This window comes from Gekko japonicus, unplaced genomic scaffold (genome assembly GCF_001447785.1).
Source record: "Gekko japonicus isolate JY-2015 unplaced genomic scaffold, Gekko_japonicus_V1.1 scaffold2581, whole genome shotgun sequence".
NCBI lineage: Eukaryota > Metazoa > Chordata > Lepidosauria > Squamata > Gekkonidae > Gekko > Gekko japonicus.
Window position 1 is genome coordinate 84,028 of NW_015174352.1, and position 12,384 is coordinate 96,411.

The window sequence follows — 12,384 nt, forward strand, 5'->3', positions numbered from 1 at the left end:
ATCCTTTGAAATTGCACTTAGTTTTTTCAGACTTTAACACTCAAATCACAGTTCTGAGAGGTTTCTCCCCCCACTCATTAGAATGAAGGATGCTCAGCTGAGCCTGGACACAGAAAGGTTATACTGGAACACATTTTATAGTCTTGAAGATACCAGTGGACTCCTGTTGTAACAAAGGTGCCCATCTGGCACATTTATTTAATAAAACATCAGTGGCACTTTCTGGTGAATTCTTCCACAGGCTATGGTGTATTCACCCTGGACCAAGGAGATTTCAATAACCATGGACAAATCTCAGATGTTCCGCTCTTGAGCAAGGTGACTGAACAGGGAGTATCTAGCCAACTTTAAGTATTCCCTAGATGAAGCAGATTTTAGGATTCTTTCCAATCCAGTTTCAGGCCTAGGTATAGGACTGAAGCAGCTTTTGTCATGCTGGTGGATGACCTGTGCCAAGATATGGACAGAGGGAGTGCAAGTCAGTTGATTCTCCTGGATCTCTCTGTGGCTGTTCACACAATTGATCATGGCATCCTTCTGGACTGGGAGGCATCATTTTGTGGTGGTTCCAGTTCAACCTGATGAATAATTTCAAAAGGTGGTGCTCCATCTTGACTTCTATGCTGTTCAGCATCTACATGAAACCACTGGGTGAGGTCATGTGGAAATTCAGGCTGGGTTGTCACCAATATGTGGACGACACCCAACTCTACCCTGAACCAGCTACAATTTACAATTTTTGTAAATTAATAGTAATTTATCTGAGCCAGAATTTTATCTACGAATACAATTTTCTACTACAATGACTACTATATAAGACTTCTATAAACACAAGATTCTGTAGTCGGGTATTTGGATTGCGGGGGGGGGGGGGAGTCTATTGTATAATATTAAACCCTGTCCAAGGATCGAGCAACCTAACACTTCAGTTAAAATTATCAATAAATTAACAGCAGAATTCCTAAATGAATAACCCTGCTGTTAGATGGCACTTCGTAGGCCAGAAACCAAAGTGCCTACAGATCTTCTCAGTGACTCTCCTCTTCAGGAAAAAAGGGCTCAAGCTCTATTACAGGAGGAAAACATGACTCCATTGGCTATTCTTCAACTGGAAAATTTACAGCATGAAATATTTACAGAGAGGTACAAACTCCAACATTTATGGTTCTACAAAGCCCATCTACAATCAGAAGAATGCCACACAAGTTCAGTATGGAGCTTTAAACAGTTACTCCAAGTCTGGTTGTTGCAGCCTTTGCTCTCTGTTCTTGTTTCTGGTGAACTCCCTAAGCATCTCCATGACTTCATTCTGAAAGACTTCTGGAACTGGCTTTGCTTCTTTGGAGAGAAAGAGAGAGAGAAACATAGCATTAATAACTGTACTGCTATTGTCTGAAGATCATGTACAAATCCAATAAATTTTCCAAAGCCCAGTTAGGCTACTCACATAAAATAAATTGATCCCTAGATGGCAAACAGCAACAACAAAAAAGGCCTTGTTTTACCAACTGTAACAAATGAAAATCATTTTTATGATATGAAAATTATGGACCTTGGAGTTTCTTAGCAACCTTATACTGTACAAAGTATCATCATAACTTACACAGCAGTTGTACAGCCTACTCCCATGAATGCTGATCAAGGGTAAGTCCTGCTCACTTCAAAGAAGCAGACTCCCAAGTAAGTACAAATACAAATAAGTACAAATACAAGTGGAGTCTTAAAGCACAGATTACATTACAATTATACACTTACTGGGCCTAGAAAAACACACCAACTTTCTAAGTAACCACATCAAATGTTAAGTCCCTTCTGACCCTAGGAAGATCTACATGGAGATGTGGCTGCATGGGCTGGAGCAAGGCTGCACGTGCAGAAGATGGAGGAGCAAATTCACCCCTTGACCTTTCAAACTCCAGCCCCCTCCTCCATGCAGCTATTCTTCCACTAAGCTCTTGAGGTCATAAACTCACCCTGGGTCTATAAGTTCTTATATGTCTGTTGCATGCTTGTCTGTGTGTAAAGCGTGTTCCTTTTTGTTGTGCCACCACCCTAAGTAAAAATCCAGCCTCCCACATTATCAGTGACTTGGGAAACACTGGTAAAGGCTGCCTCTAAGCAAGTACAAAGGGCAGAGTTTTCCAATTACTTCAACCCATCCCATGGTGGGGGGATCTAAGGCACGCATGAGGAACAGATGGATCACAGTCTGCTTTCCTAAACAGGAAACATTTTTACTACTACTGCCACAGGCAGCAGCTAGGGAGGTTTACTATTGGCTGCCACCACTCTGGCATGGGTCTCCTTGGGAGGGCCCAGAGCACCCACCCTACCCCTCTTACAGGACTTTTACAATAGGTTTCCCCTTGTACATGGCCAAATGAGGCGTGAGGACCCAGGCAGAGTAGCAAGTAGTTTTATTAAGAAATTTAACAACTTTAGATTTATAACAAGTAGGAAAAATGAGCCAAGTAAAGGCAGGTAAATCAGTAAAATAATAAATCCTAACACGTCTGTCTGCACAGTCCTAGCCCTCCCTAGGTACCTGTTCACAGACTCACCCACTCCTTTTGGTGAGCTTCCATCTCTCCCTGAGAGAGAACACCCTCCCACTCTGGGTATCTCCTCTTTCCAGGCACCGCCCTCTGTTCCCCTGCTGATGTAGTCTTCCCTCCAAAATCTCCTCTTACCCAATCACAGGGTCCAGGGGGAACCTGGGAAATGTAGGCCCTGATGATTACTCCAATGCAGGCTTCCTGGGAGCCACTAGGCCTCCCCAGAGCCTATAGGCTGCACTACAGGCCCATGATCATGAGAACTACAGATTAAGCTAGAGCACAAAGAGGGAAAATAGCCATCAGCAACCTACTGGTTACAGACCTAATGAAAACAGAAACGTAACACTAAACTAAACTTAACAATACAGCACAACACAGTTACCTCACACAACCACTTTTAACTCACACAACCACTTTTAACTTTAAAAGGGGTAATTTTTCTGATATGAGGGGACATGTGGGGAGGAAACTGAAGGGAAAAGTAGAAAGGGTCAAAACCATTGGGGAAGCTTGGAAGCTTGGAAACTGTTTAAAACTACAATTCTAGAAGCTAAAAAAATATATATTCCGCAGGTTAGGAAAGGCACAAACAGGTATAAGAAAAAGCCTACATGGTTAACAAACAAAGTAATGGGAAGCTGTAAAAGGTAAAAAGGATTCCTTTAAGCGGTGGAAAGCTAGTCACAGTGAGGCTGATAAAACAGAACACAGGCTATGGCAAATAAAATGCAAGTCTGTGGTCAGGCAGGCAAAAAGGGAATATGAGGAGCATATAGCAAAAAATGTAAAGACCAACAATAAAACTTTCTTCAAATACATTAGAAACAGGAAACCAGCCAGGGAGGCAGTGGGGCCCTTGGATGACCAAGGGGTAAAAGGAGTACTGAAGGATGATAGGGAAATGGCTGAGAAGCTAAATGCATTTTTTGCCTCCGTCTTCACTGTGGAAGATGAGAGGTGCTTGCCCACTCCAGAGCCGCTGAGTTCGGGAGGGGTGTTGAAAGACCTGAGTCAGATTGAGGTGACGAGAGAGGAGGTCCTAAAACTGATAAACAACTTAAAAACTGATAAATCACCAGGCCCAGATGGCATACATCCAAGAGTTCTGAAAGAACTCAATTGTGAACTTGTGGATCTCCTGACAAAAATATGTAATCTCTCCTTAAAATCAGCCTCCATTCCTGAGGACTGGAAGGTAGCTAATGTCACTCCCATCTTTAAAAAGGGTTCCAGAGGAGATCCGGGAAATTACAGGCCAGTCAGTCTGACGTCGATACCGGGTAAATTGGTGGAAACCATTATTAAGGAAAGAATTAGTAGGCACATAGATGAACAAAACCTATTGAGGCAGACTCAACATGGGTTCTGTAAGGGAAGATCTTGTCTCACTAACCTGTTAATGTTCTTTGAGGGGGTGAACAAACATGTGGACAAGGGGGATCCAATAGATATTGTTTACCTTGACTTCCAGAAAGCTTTTGATAAAGTTCCTCATCAAAGGCTCCTAAGTAAGCTCAAAAATCATGGGATAAAAGGACAAGTCCTTTTATGGATCAAAAACTGGCTAATTAATAGAAAACAGAGAGTGAGTATAAATGGGCAGTTCTCCCAGTGGAGGGGGGTAAGCAGTGGGGTACCACAGGGATCAGTACTTGGTCCACTGCTTTTTAACTTGTTCATTAATGATTTGGAGTTCGGAGTAAGCAGTGAAGTGGCTAAATTTGCGGATGACACAAAGTTGTTCAGGGTGGTGAAAACCAGTGAGGATTGTGAGGCACTCCAAAGGGATCTGTCAAAGATGGGCGAGTGGGCGTCAACATGGCAAATGGGGTTCAATGTGGCCAAGTGCAAGGTGATGCACATTGGAGGCAAAAATCCTAAATATAAATATACGTTGATGGGGTCTGAACTGGCAGAAACTGATCAAGAGAGAGATCTTGGAGTTGTAGTAGATAACTCACTGAAAATGTGCAGACAGTGTGTGACTGCAATAAATCTCATTACTAAAAGCATATTTTACAACAACTATCCAGCTTGCTTTCCACGGCAGGTAGGCAAATGGTAATCCCCCTGCAGAAATACATCTTCCTATCTCTTTGTACATGTTACGGCTCTCTTCCCTAAGAAAATAAAAGGTTGTCAGGATCCCTGATGGCACTTCAAAGCACCTTGTATCTCCAAATTACAACACTTGCAACCCTGGGAATGATCTTTCTGGAGGTCAAAATAAGCTGCTTGAATGAACAGGAATGTAGGAAAACTCAATGTTTGTGTACAGAATTTTAGGATACCATCTAGTCATTAGCACGTTGGGCTATGGTTCAAGTAAGTCAGTCTCAAATCCCCACTTTGCTATGAGGCCTACTTGGTGATCTTGGGCCAGTCACTCTCTCAGCTTAATCCACCTCCCAGGGTTGCTGTGAGAATAAAATCAGGAAGCATGTCTGCCACCTTGAGGTCTTTTGGGGAAAGCGAGATTTTATAAAGAATAAAAATGTGCAGTTTTAGTTGTGTTGACACATGAAGGAGAATTTCAAATGCTCAGTACCAACTTTCTAAGCATTTAGACATCCACACACTAGGGAGGTTTTTCCTCCCAGCCTTGCTCACAAGAACACTACCATCTATCTTTTACAGATGGGCATCAGAGCCCACAGGACTATGCATAAAGGACCACGTCATATCCAAATAAATCATTACATTATGAAAAAAAGGAAAACGAAAAAGGAAACCTAAAAATAGTGGCCCGAAAAGATACCACTTGACATTACCTGTTGCCCAGTAGTAGATATCCCAGTCATTACTAGGCTCGTTAATCAGGCGATCATAAAGGTCCAGCTGTTGTTCATTCATTCTATTCAGGTTTTCTTTGGCAAAGAAACTGAGAGAAACAATAAGATTATTGCCCCTGGCTTTCCCCTGTGAAACGAGAACAGGAAGGGTTACTAGGGAAGCACAAACAGTGCAAGACAGGCCAATAACCCCCCAGACCAGCAAAGAGATGTTATGAAAGCTAAAATACCCCCCCCAACACTCCTGTACCCTAAGGGGGGGGGGAGAAAGCAAGAAGCGCACCCAAGCAGAAGACAGTTTTCCAGCATGCCTCTCTTGCGACTCTCGTACAGCAGTCTGGCGCGCTTGGTCGCCAAGGGCTCCTGGGGCCGACGGTGCCACGGCGGCAGCGGAATTTCCAGCAGGTCCCGGCCAGAGTCCGAGGGCGAATCCCCACGATAGCCGCGCCTCGACACAGGGAGGAGGCGGAGAGGGCGAGATGAGAAGCGCTGGGGGGAAAGGGAGGAAGAAGAAGAAGAGATTGGATTTATACCCTGTCCTTCACTACCCAAAGGAGTCTCAGAGGGGCTTACAATCTCCTTTCCCTTCCTGATGCTTTAGAAGAAGAGAAGAGATTGGATTTATACCCCGCCCATCACTACCCAAAGGAGTCTCAGAGCAGCTTACAGTCCTCTTTCCCTTCCTGATGCTTTAGAAGAAGAGAAGAAGAGATTGGATTTATACACCGCCCTTCACTCGTTGATGCGCTCAGCTTGTCATGCGCACATCTCGCCAGCACCTCTGCATTCCTTCCTGTATATGTCAGCCATGCTTTGATGTAACGTTATCTAGCCAAGGCCACAGGTGGAAGAGCAAGAGAGCTTTGCTTTGACTTTAATTAGTAGAGACTGTGAGAAAGTGTATGCTTATTTATAATAAGGTAGCCGTTGCTTTCCCAAGGATTAGGCACGTAAGAAACCTTTGGGCGCGCACGGGAATCATGTTTATTGGCTGTATTGATTATGAACTTGCTTTAACCTTCCCAGCTCTCCGAGTTATCGCTATTCTGAACAGTGCCTCTGTTCAAGTGCTTCATGGCTTCAATAAAGTAAAACCTTCCTGCAAGTGTGTACTTTGTTGTTTGCTGTGGGGTCTGACACCCTTCCCCTCTCCACAGCGGGTGGGGCTGAGGGAGCTCTGACAGAAACTGCTCTTTTTTAAGGACAGCTCCTTATCAGAGCTACGGCTTGCCCAAGGCGATCCAGCCAGGTGCGAGTGGAGGAGGAGTGGGGAATCGAACCCGGTCCCCCCAGATCAGAGTCCGCGCACTTCACCACGACACCAAAAGGGGCAAATGCCAAACGGCCGGAGACCGAGCCGGAGGCCCGTTCACAGCCCCAGTACTGCCTCCGACAGCGGCCCCAGAGGGACACTCTCCCTCCTCTCCCCGGAAATTCCTTCCCAGGATTCCCAAGAGCGCCAAGTCGTGCCCTTCTGCGTGCCGGGCGGGCGGGCGGCCTGCCTGCCCCCGGAGCCACAAGGCCGCCAAGTGTGTGTGTGTGTCGTGTCCTTCCCCTCCCCTCCCCTCCCCTCCCGGCGGATTCGTGTACCCTTCCCCCCACACTCACTCTAACGATGAGCGCGGCCATGCTCTCCACCCGCAGCTCGCCTTCTCCAAGGCCGCTCTCTATGGTCTCGGGTTCCTCCACGACAACGCGCGTCCTAGAGTTCCCTCACACCGGGTCCTTCCCCGTGCGCATGCGTACCGCTTCCCCGGCTAGCCCCCCCTTTTTTCCCTTCCTTTTGGCGCGGGCCAGCGGCTGTAGGCCGGAAGGGGGCGTGTCTCGCCAGGGAGGAAGGGGCGGGGCGAGGCAAGGAGGGAGAGCGAGCGAGAGGGGGAGAGAGAGAGAGAGAGAGAGAGGTTCGCGCGCGCGTTTTGGGCCTGTTTGGGATTCTGGGCCTTGCACGGTACATAACGCGGCTGGAGTCGTCCTGGGGGGGCGCCGACATTTTCTGAATGGAGGGAGCGCGGGCGGCGGGGAGTGGGAGGAAGGGCGCGGGTCCTCTTCGTTCTCAGCGCGGGAAGGAGGAGGCGGCGGCGGCGGCGCGAGATAACGCAAGTATGGCGGCTGGGGGGTGGGTGGGGGTGACGCGCATCGGCCGCCCCCCTCCCCCTCCCCCTCATGGCTTGTGTCGGGGGCTCCGGGTTCAGATTCGCGGGCGGGGGGGGACGGGCGGGGGGCGCGGCTGGACGGGGTTCCCAGGAAGGGGTGGACCTCATCGACATCTACGCGGACGAGGAGTTCAACCAGGTGAGGGGGGGGGGAGGGCGCTCCTAGGTGGCTCTCGTAGCAGGTAGGGGGGGGGAAGCCCTCCTTGAACGTTTGGCCCCCTGTCGAGAACCGTCGAGTGGCGGCCGTGCGGCCTCTGTGAAGAGCAGCAGCCTGGGGTCCTCCTGTGTCAAGCGTCACTGCTGTGCCCTGCCTTCATTCACAGGGGCGCTTCGGGCAAGCCAGTCAGGTTGGGCATTGGAGCTGGAGAGGTTGTTCCGCTCTCCAGTGTGAAGTTACATTTCCTCACCCAGGGTGGGCTTATTTTTACAAAAAGAGGTGCTGTATTAAGTGAAAAAGTGAACGTTGCTTGGTCAGTGTTGCACTTAGCAGCTGTAATAAGCTATTCGTATTGATTGATGTGAATAACAAATATGTGGGAAGAGACTAAATGGAAAAGCGGGGGGGGGAGGAAGTGTGGCTACTCCTTCGGTGCGCGCTGCAAAGAGGACGGCTGGAGGGAATAGGCGCGCGCCAGCGTGATCACACTGAACTAGTCTGTCTGCAGCCAGTGGCAAACCATTTGCTAGTAGATATTTGCAGGTACTTTTTAACTGCACATCTTCGGTGGCACACCACAGGTTGGCTATGGGTGCGCTACGCTTCCCAGATGTTACAGTGTGATCGCGCCCCGAAAATCCACCCAGTATTTGTGCCTTTCGCGCAGCAAATTCTCGGTGTGACCGGGGCCATACTTCATCTTTTTAAAGCACTGGTTCCCAAAGTGGACAATACCACTCCCTGAGGGAGCTGGAATGATCCAGGTGGGGGGGTCAGAACCTTGGGTGCAACTGGGGTGTGTGTGGAATACAAATAAGGGGGTGGTGGAAGCATAAAGAAAGAAGAGTCCAGAAGAACCTATCTAAAGCAGCCCTTTTGGTGGTAGGCCAAATAAGTTTCGGAACGTATGATGTAAAGTCTGGGTAAATTAGAGTAAGAATGTTCAAAGACCTCCACGGTCTGGCCCCTTATATCTGGGGGACTCCCTCTCCTGTTACAACCCCCCCCCCCCCCCCGGCGTCGCCAGGATGTTTGGAGTCCCGTTGCCAGAGCGACGCATAGCTTCACATCCTGGCGACGCCGGTGCAACGCATATCGCTGTCCTCCCGCGGCAGGGATTCTGTGACAACGCACGGATCCCCCGCCGCGGCTTGGCAGCCCTAGCCTGGCCCCAGGATGGCTCGGTTAGCTGTCGGCAGGGGAAGGGCCTTCTCAGTAGTGGCCCCTACCCTGTGCAAAGCACTCTCGGATGCCACCGACTCCTTGCCGGACTTACTTAGCTTCTGCAGGGCATGGAAAGCTGAATTATTTAGGTTGGCCTTTGAAGGATAACCAAGTGTTTGGGCTGTTTTAATAGTGGTATGGTGATAGTCACATATTTTAATGTTGATGTATTATTTTTGGTTTTTAGTGTGGCTTTTTTCCTCCTTGGCTTTAATGTTGTAAGTTGCCATGAGGCCCTTTGGCTGAGTGGCAAATAAAAATATCTAATAAATAAAATAAATTATTGAAAAAGTTATGGTTAGTGTGGGACTTAAAAATGTATAATGAAGCATATTGGGTGGTCTGTTAGTAAGAAGAGAAGCACCAATGAGACTGCTTCAATGGTGGGATTGCATTGCAGATATCATTTGATATATTTTTTCTAAGAATGTGACTGGTTAAGTGGCATGGCATGGGTATAATGTACAGTAGCTTTATCTACCCTGTAGCATTCATCTCTGGTCCTCTAGGGCATTCGACAGAAGTGCCGCATCGTGAAGATGGGAATTCAAATTTTGCAGTAAATTATTGTCCTTTCCATACTTAATGTTTCTCATGTATGTGTTTATCTAGATTACTCAAATAAGGGAAATACTATTGAAACAGGCAACATCTATTGTGTTGCTTTAGAAAAATGTGTTGTTATTCGCAACATCTTTCTGGAGGCACGTGTTGTCACTTGTTTTAGCTCTAAAGCTATTCACAGCTGAGTTCTTCTAAGCATGTACAGATACCATTTTAGATTTGGTGGAGGCAGTAGTAGAGAACAACTCAGTAAGGGATGAGATTGGAACCAAATTCGTATCCTGTAGAATTGCTCAGTAATCCCAGACCTATAGTAGCTATATTGTTATACAGTGGTAGAGTATCTGTTTTGCATAAGTACCATGTATGGTTCTTGGTGATAATGATTACATTTTTCTGAGAAGTGGAATGTGGAAAGAATTCTGTTTGATGTTTGAGAGCTTCTGTCTGTCAGAGCAGTCAGTATTTGGCTATAATTCATAGATCTACAGCTTGGGTTGCGAAGCTGTTCCTTATCACTAGGTTGGCCTGCCTTTGCTAGCCAGATTCATCCAGGAGTAACCAAACCAGAGATTTGCTGAACTGTACCTTACGGCTTACACAGATGTAAAGGTGTGAGATCAGTGAATGGGTCTTTCAGTTTAGTTAACTGTTAGTAGCAGCTACTTGGTAGGGATTCCCCAGCATGATTGCAGACGGACAGCCGTAACAAAATGAAACCAAAGAAGTGAGCTGTGAGTGATTGAAAGTTCATATTGAAATAAATGTTAGTCTTTAAGGTTCGAATGAACTTTTGTTTTATTTCCCCAACATGTGTACACAGTTTTCCTAATGGAAGTCACACCCCAAGCTGCTGTTTGTCCTGTGGGAGAACACAGGTACCTGTATAGTTAACACACAACTACCATGTGACCCATCCTTGGTCCGGGACATAGACCCACACCAAGTCTACACTTGGTGTAGACTTCTTAAGTGACTCTTAACACTTCTATGGGGAGAGCTATTCATGCCTACTCTAGTGGGTTGCATGTTTTCATTTTATCCTTCATGATAACTCCTTGTTTCAGGAGTGTGTACGGGAGGGTGCTTTTTCTTCTGGCCCAAATGTAGGTGCAGAATTGAATTTGGACTGCTTGAAAATACATGTGTAATGAAGTTGAACAAGTTGCTTGTGTGGTGGGAGTGTTACGTGCACAGCTTTGATGCTTTGTGTCTTTGACCATTATCCCCCGGCTTCCCTTTCACCCAGTGTTTTCTGGATGCTTTGTATTATTTCTCTTTCTTATACGGAGTCAGTGGTGACTTATACTGCACATCTCGATGATGTGTGTATTTTGTTGTTTCCCTGTTGCTTATTCGTCTGTGACCCACCCATCTCCCATGTTCCTTGACTTTCATTTCACTGACTGAAATGTTGTACTACCATAGTTGTGATGGCAGCTATATAGTAAATTCTTGTGTCTGTGTAGTCCAATAGCAAGGTTTACAATACGATAGCGAGGTTTTTTGTCATGTTGTAAGAAGTCTGGACAGTGGATGCCACACATACACAGTGTTTGTGTACAGAACCCTGTTTTGTGTTTGGATGTGTCACACATGTTGTTCTGGTTTTTATACCCCACTTTTCTCTTACCCTGAGGAGTCTCAAAGCGGCTTATAGTCTCCTTTCCTTCCTCTTCCCACAACAGACACCTTGTGAGGTAGGTGGAGCTGAGAGAGTTCTGAGGGAACTGTGACTGGCCCAAGGTCACCCAGCTGGCTTCACGTGGAGGAGTGGGGAATCGAACTTGGTTCTCCAGATTGGAGTCTGCCGTTCTTAACCACTAGACCACGCTGGCCCCTGCTGGGTGCTTCTAAGGTGGCTAGTAGCTCAGATGGCACTGTACCTGTGGAGTGGTGTTCTCATGATGCGATAGGTGCTGCTGAAGACTGGGTGCTTTTCTCTTCCCTTTTGTGCTCCTTGAAAATCCATTGCTGAGGATTGGGGGATCCTACAGAACATTGTGGCATGGTGGAGGACGTTACTACAGCAAGGAAGAGCAATTGATCAAAATCCTACTCCTTTTTTGTGATGGGAGTCAGGTTGGGCCAGTTGCTCCTTGCTGCAGCGCCCCCATGCCACATAGCCTATTCTGGATCCTCATGGGGCCCCGGGGTGACAGAAAGATTCTGAGAGAATGGAAAACAATAAAATTTCTTCCATAAATCTTGCTGTGTTAGCAGAACCTGGGATCCAAGACCATGTGTTTAATTTGAAGAGTATCATTCTGGTTATGCTGTCGAGCTTAGCTCAGCTTATTAAAAAAGGACAAACATATTTCAAGTCATTTTTCCCCGATACATGTAAAAGTGAACTACACATCCCAAACAAAATTGCTGTGTTTCAATGCCCAAGTAATTAGGCTGTACTTTATCCTAAATGTTTAAAAATCTCCTGGGAGCATTCTCTTTACAGTTCTTGGTTCACTTGAAAGAATTGCAGAACAGAGTAATAAAAGTTAGCCCCAAACTGCTTTCCGTGCTGTTAAAAGGGAAAGTCAGTTTGTTTCCCAAGAAGGTGACAGTAGGCATTCCAAGTGGCTTAAATGAAATTCTTTATGTCACTTATAATTCAGTGAAGTAAATTTTAAGGAAAGATTAATGAGAATATGATGGCTATAAAATAGCCATATTTTGAAAAAGCCATGTAGAACAGAGAGTACTATCACCATGTATGATAGCAAAATAATGTCCTGTTAGTCTGAAGTTAGTTCTGTGAATAGCCTGTGTCTGCCTAAGAACGACTAGTGGGTGGGTGGGAAATCTCTAGGATAACAATCAATACTAAATTGGTGTTTGAAACCTGTATGCCTCTATACTTGCTTGCTGATGCTGTAACTGAATGTATGAGAAAATACTTTACAAGAGATGCGGATGCTAGACCATATATATATATA

At 46.3% G+C, this 12,384-nt stretch overlaps 2 protein-coding genes across 3 annotated transcripts in view; one reads left to right on the top strand and one right to left on the bottom strand.

Annotated features, from left to right (window-relative positions):
- Positions 1 to 867: 867 nt before the first annotated feature.
- Positions 868 to 7,121, bottom strand: SDHAF2 (succinate dehydrogenase complex assembly factor 2). Of its 2 annotated transcripts, XM_015424319.1 has the most exons (5): positions 6,959 to 7,121; positions 5,634 to 5,839; positions 5,330 to 5,439; positions 1,448 to 1,508; positions 868 to 1,338 (listed from the first exon to the last, which is right to left on the bottom strand). In XM_015424319.1, the coding sequence occupies exons 1-4, from the start codon at positions 6,977 to 6,979 to the stop codon at positions 1,465 to 1,467; spliced, it is 381 nt and encodes a 126-aa protein (XP_015279805.1). In that variant the 5' UTR covers positions 6,980 to 7,121; the 3' UTR covers positions 868 to 1,338; positions 1,448 to 1,464. The 2 variants fall into 2 exon arrangements, with proteins under 2 accessions (XP_015279805.1, XP_015279804.1); XM_015424318.1 differs by lacking the exon at positions 1,448 to 1,508.
- A 392-nt stretch (positions 7,122 to 7,513) lies between these two features.
- Positions 7,514 to 12,384, top strand: part of CPSF7 (cleavage and polyadenylation specific factor 7) — a 24,344-nt gene continuing 19,473 nt past the window's right edge. The window contains exon 1 of the mRNA XM_015424312.1: positions 7,514 to 7,642. Within this exon, the coding sequence (XP_015279798.1) occupies positions 7,514 to 7,642 (129 nt within the window). The remainder of the gene's footprint in view (positions 7,643 to 12,384) is intronic.

What these genes read in the sequence shown, in the direction of transcription:
- SDHAF2 (XM_015424318.1), bottom strand. Translation starts at nt 6,979, where the DNA reads ATGGCCGCGCTCATCGTTAGA. An exon ending in TGGCCGCGCTCATCGTTAGA is followed by an intron (nt 5,840 to 6,958) that starts GTGAGTGTGGGG and finishes CTTTCCCCCCAG; the next exon opens with CGCTTCTCATCTCGCCCTCT. An exon ending in TATCTACTACTGGGCAACAG is followed by an intron (nt 1,339 to 5,329) that starts GTAATGTCAAGT and finishes TTCTCTCCAAAG; the next exon opens with AAGCAAAGCCAGTTCCAGAA.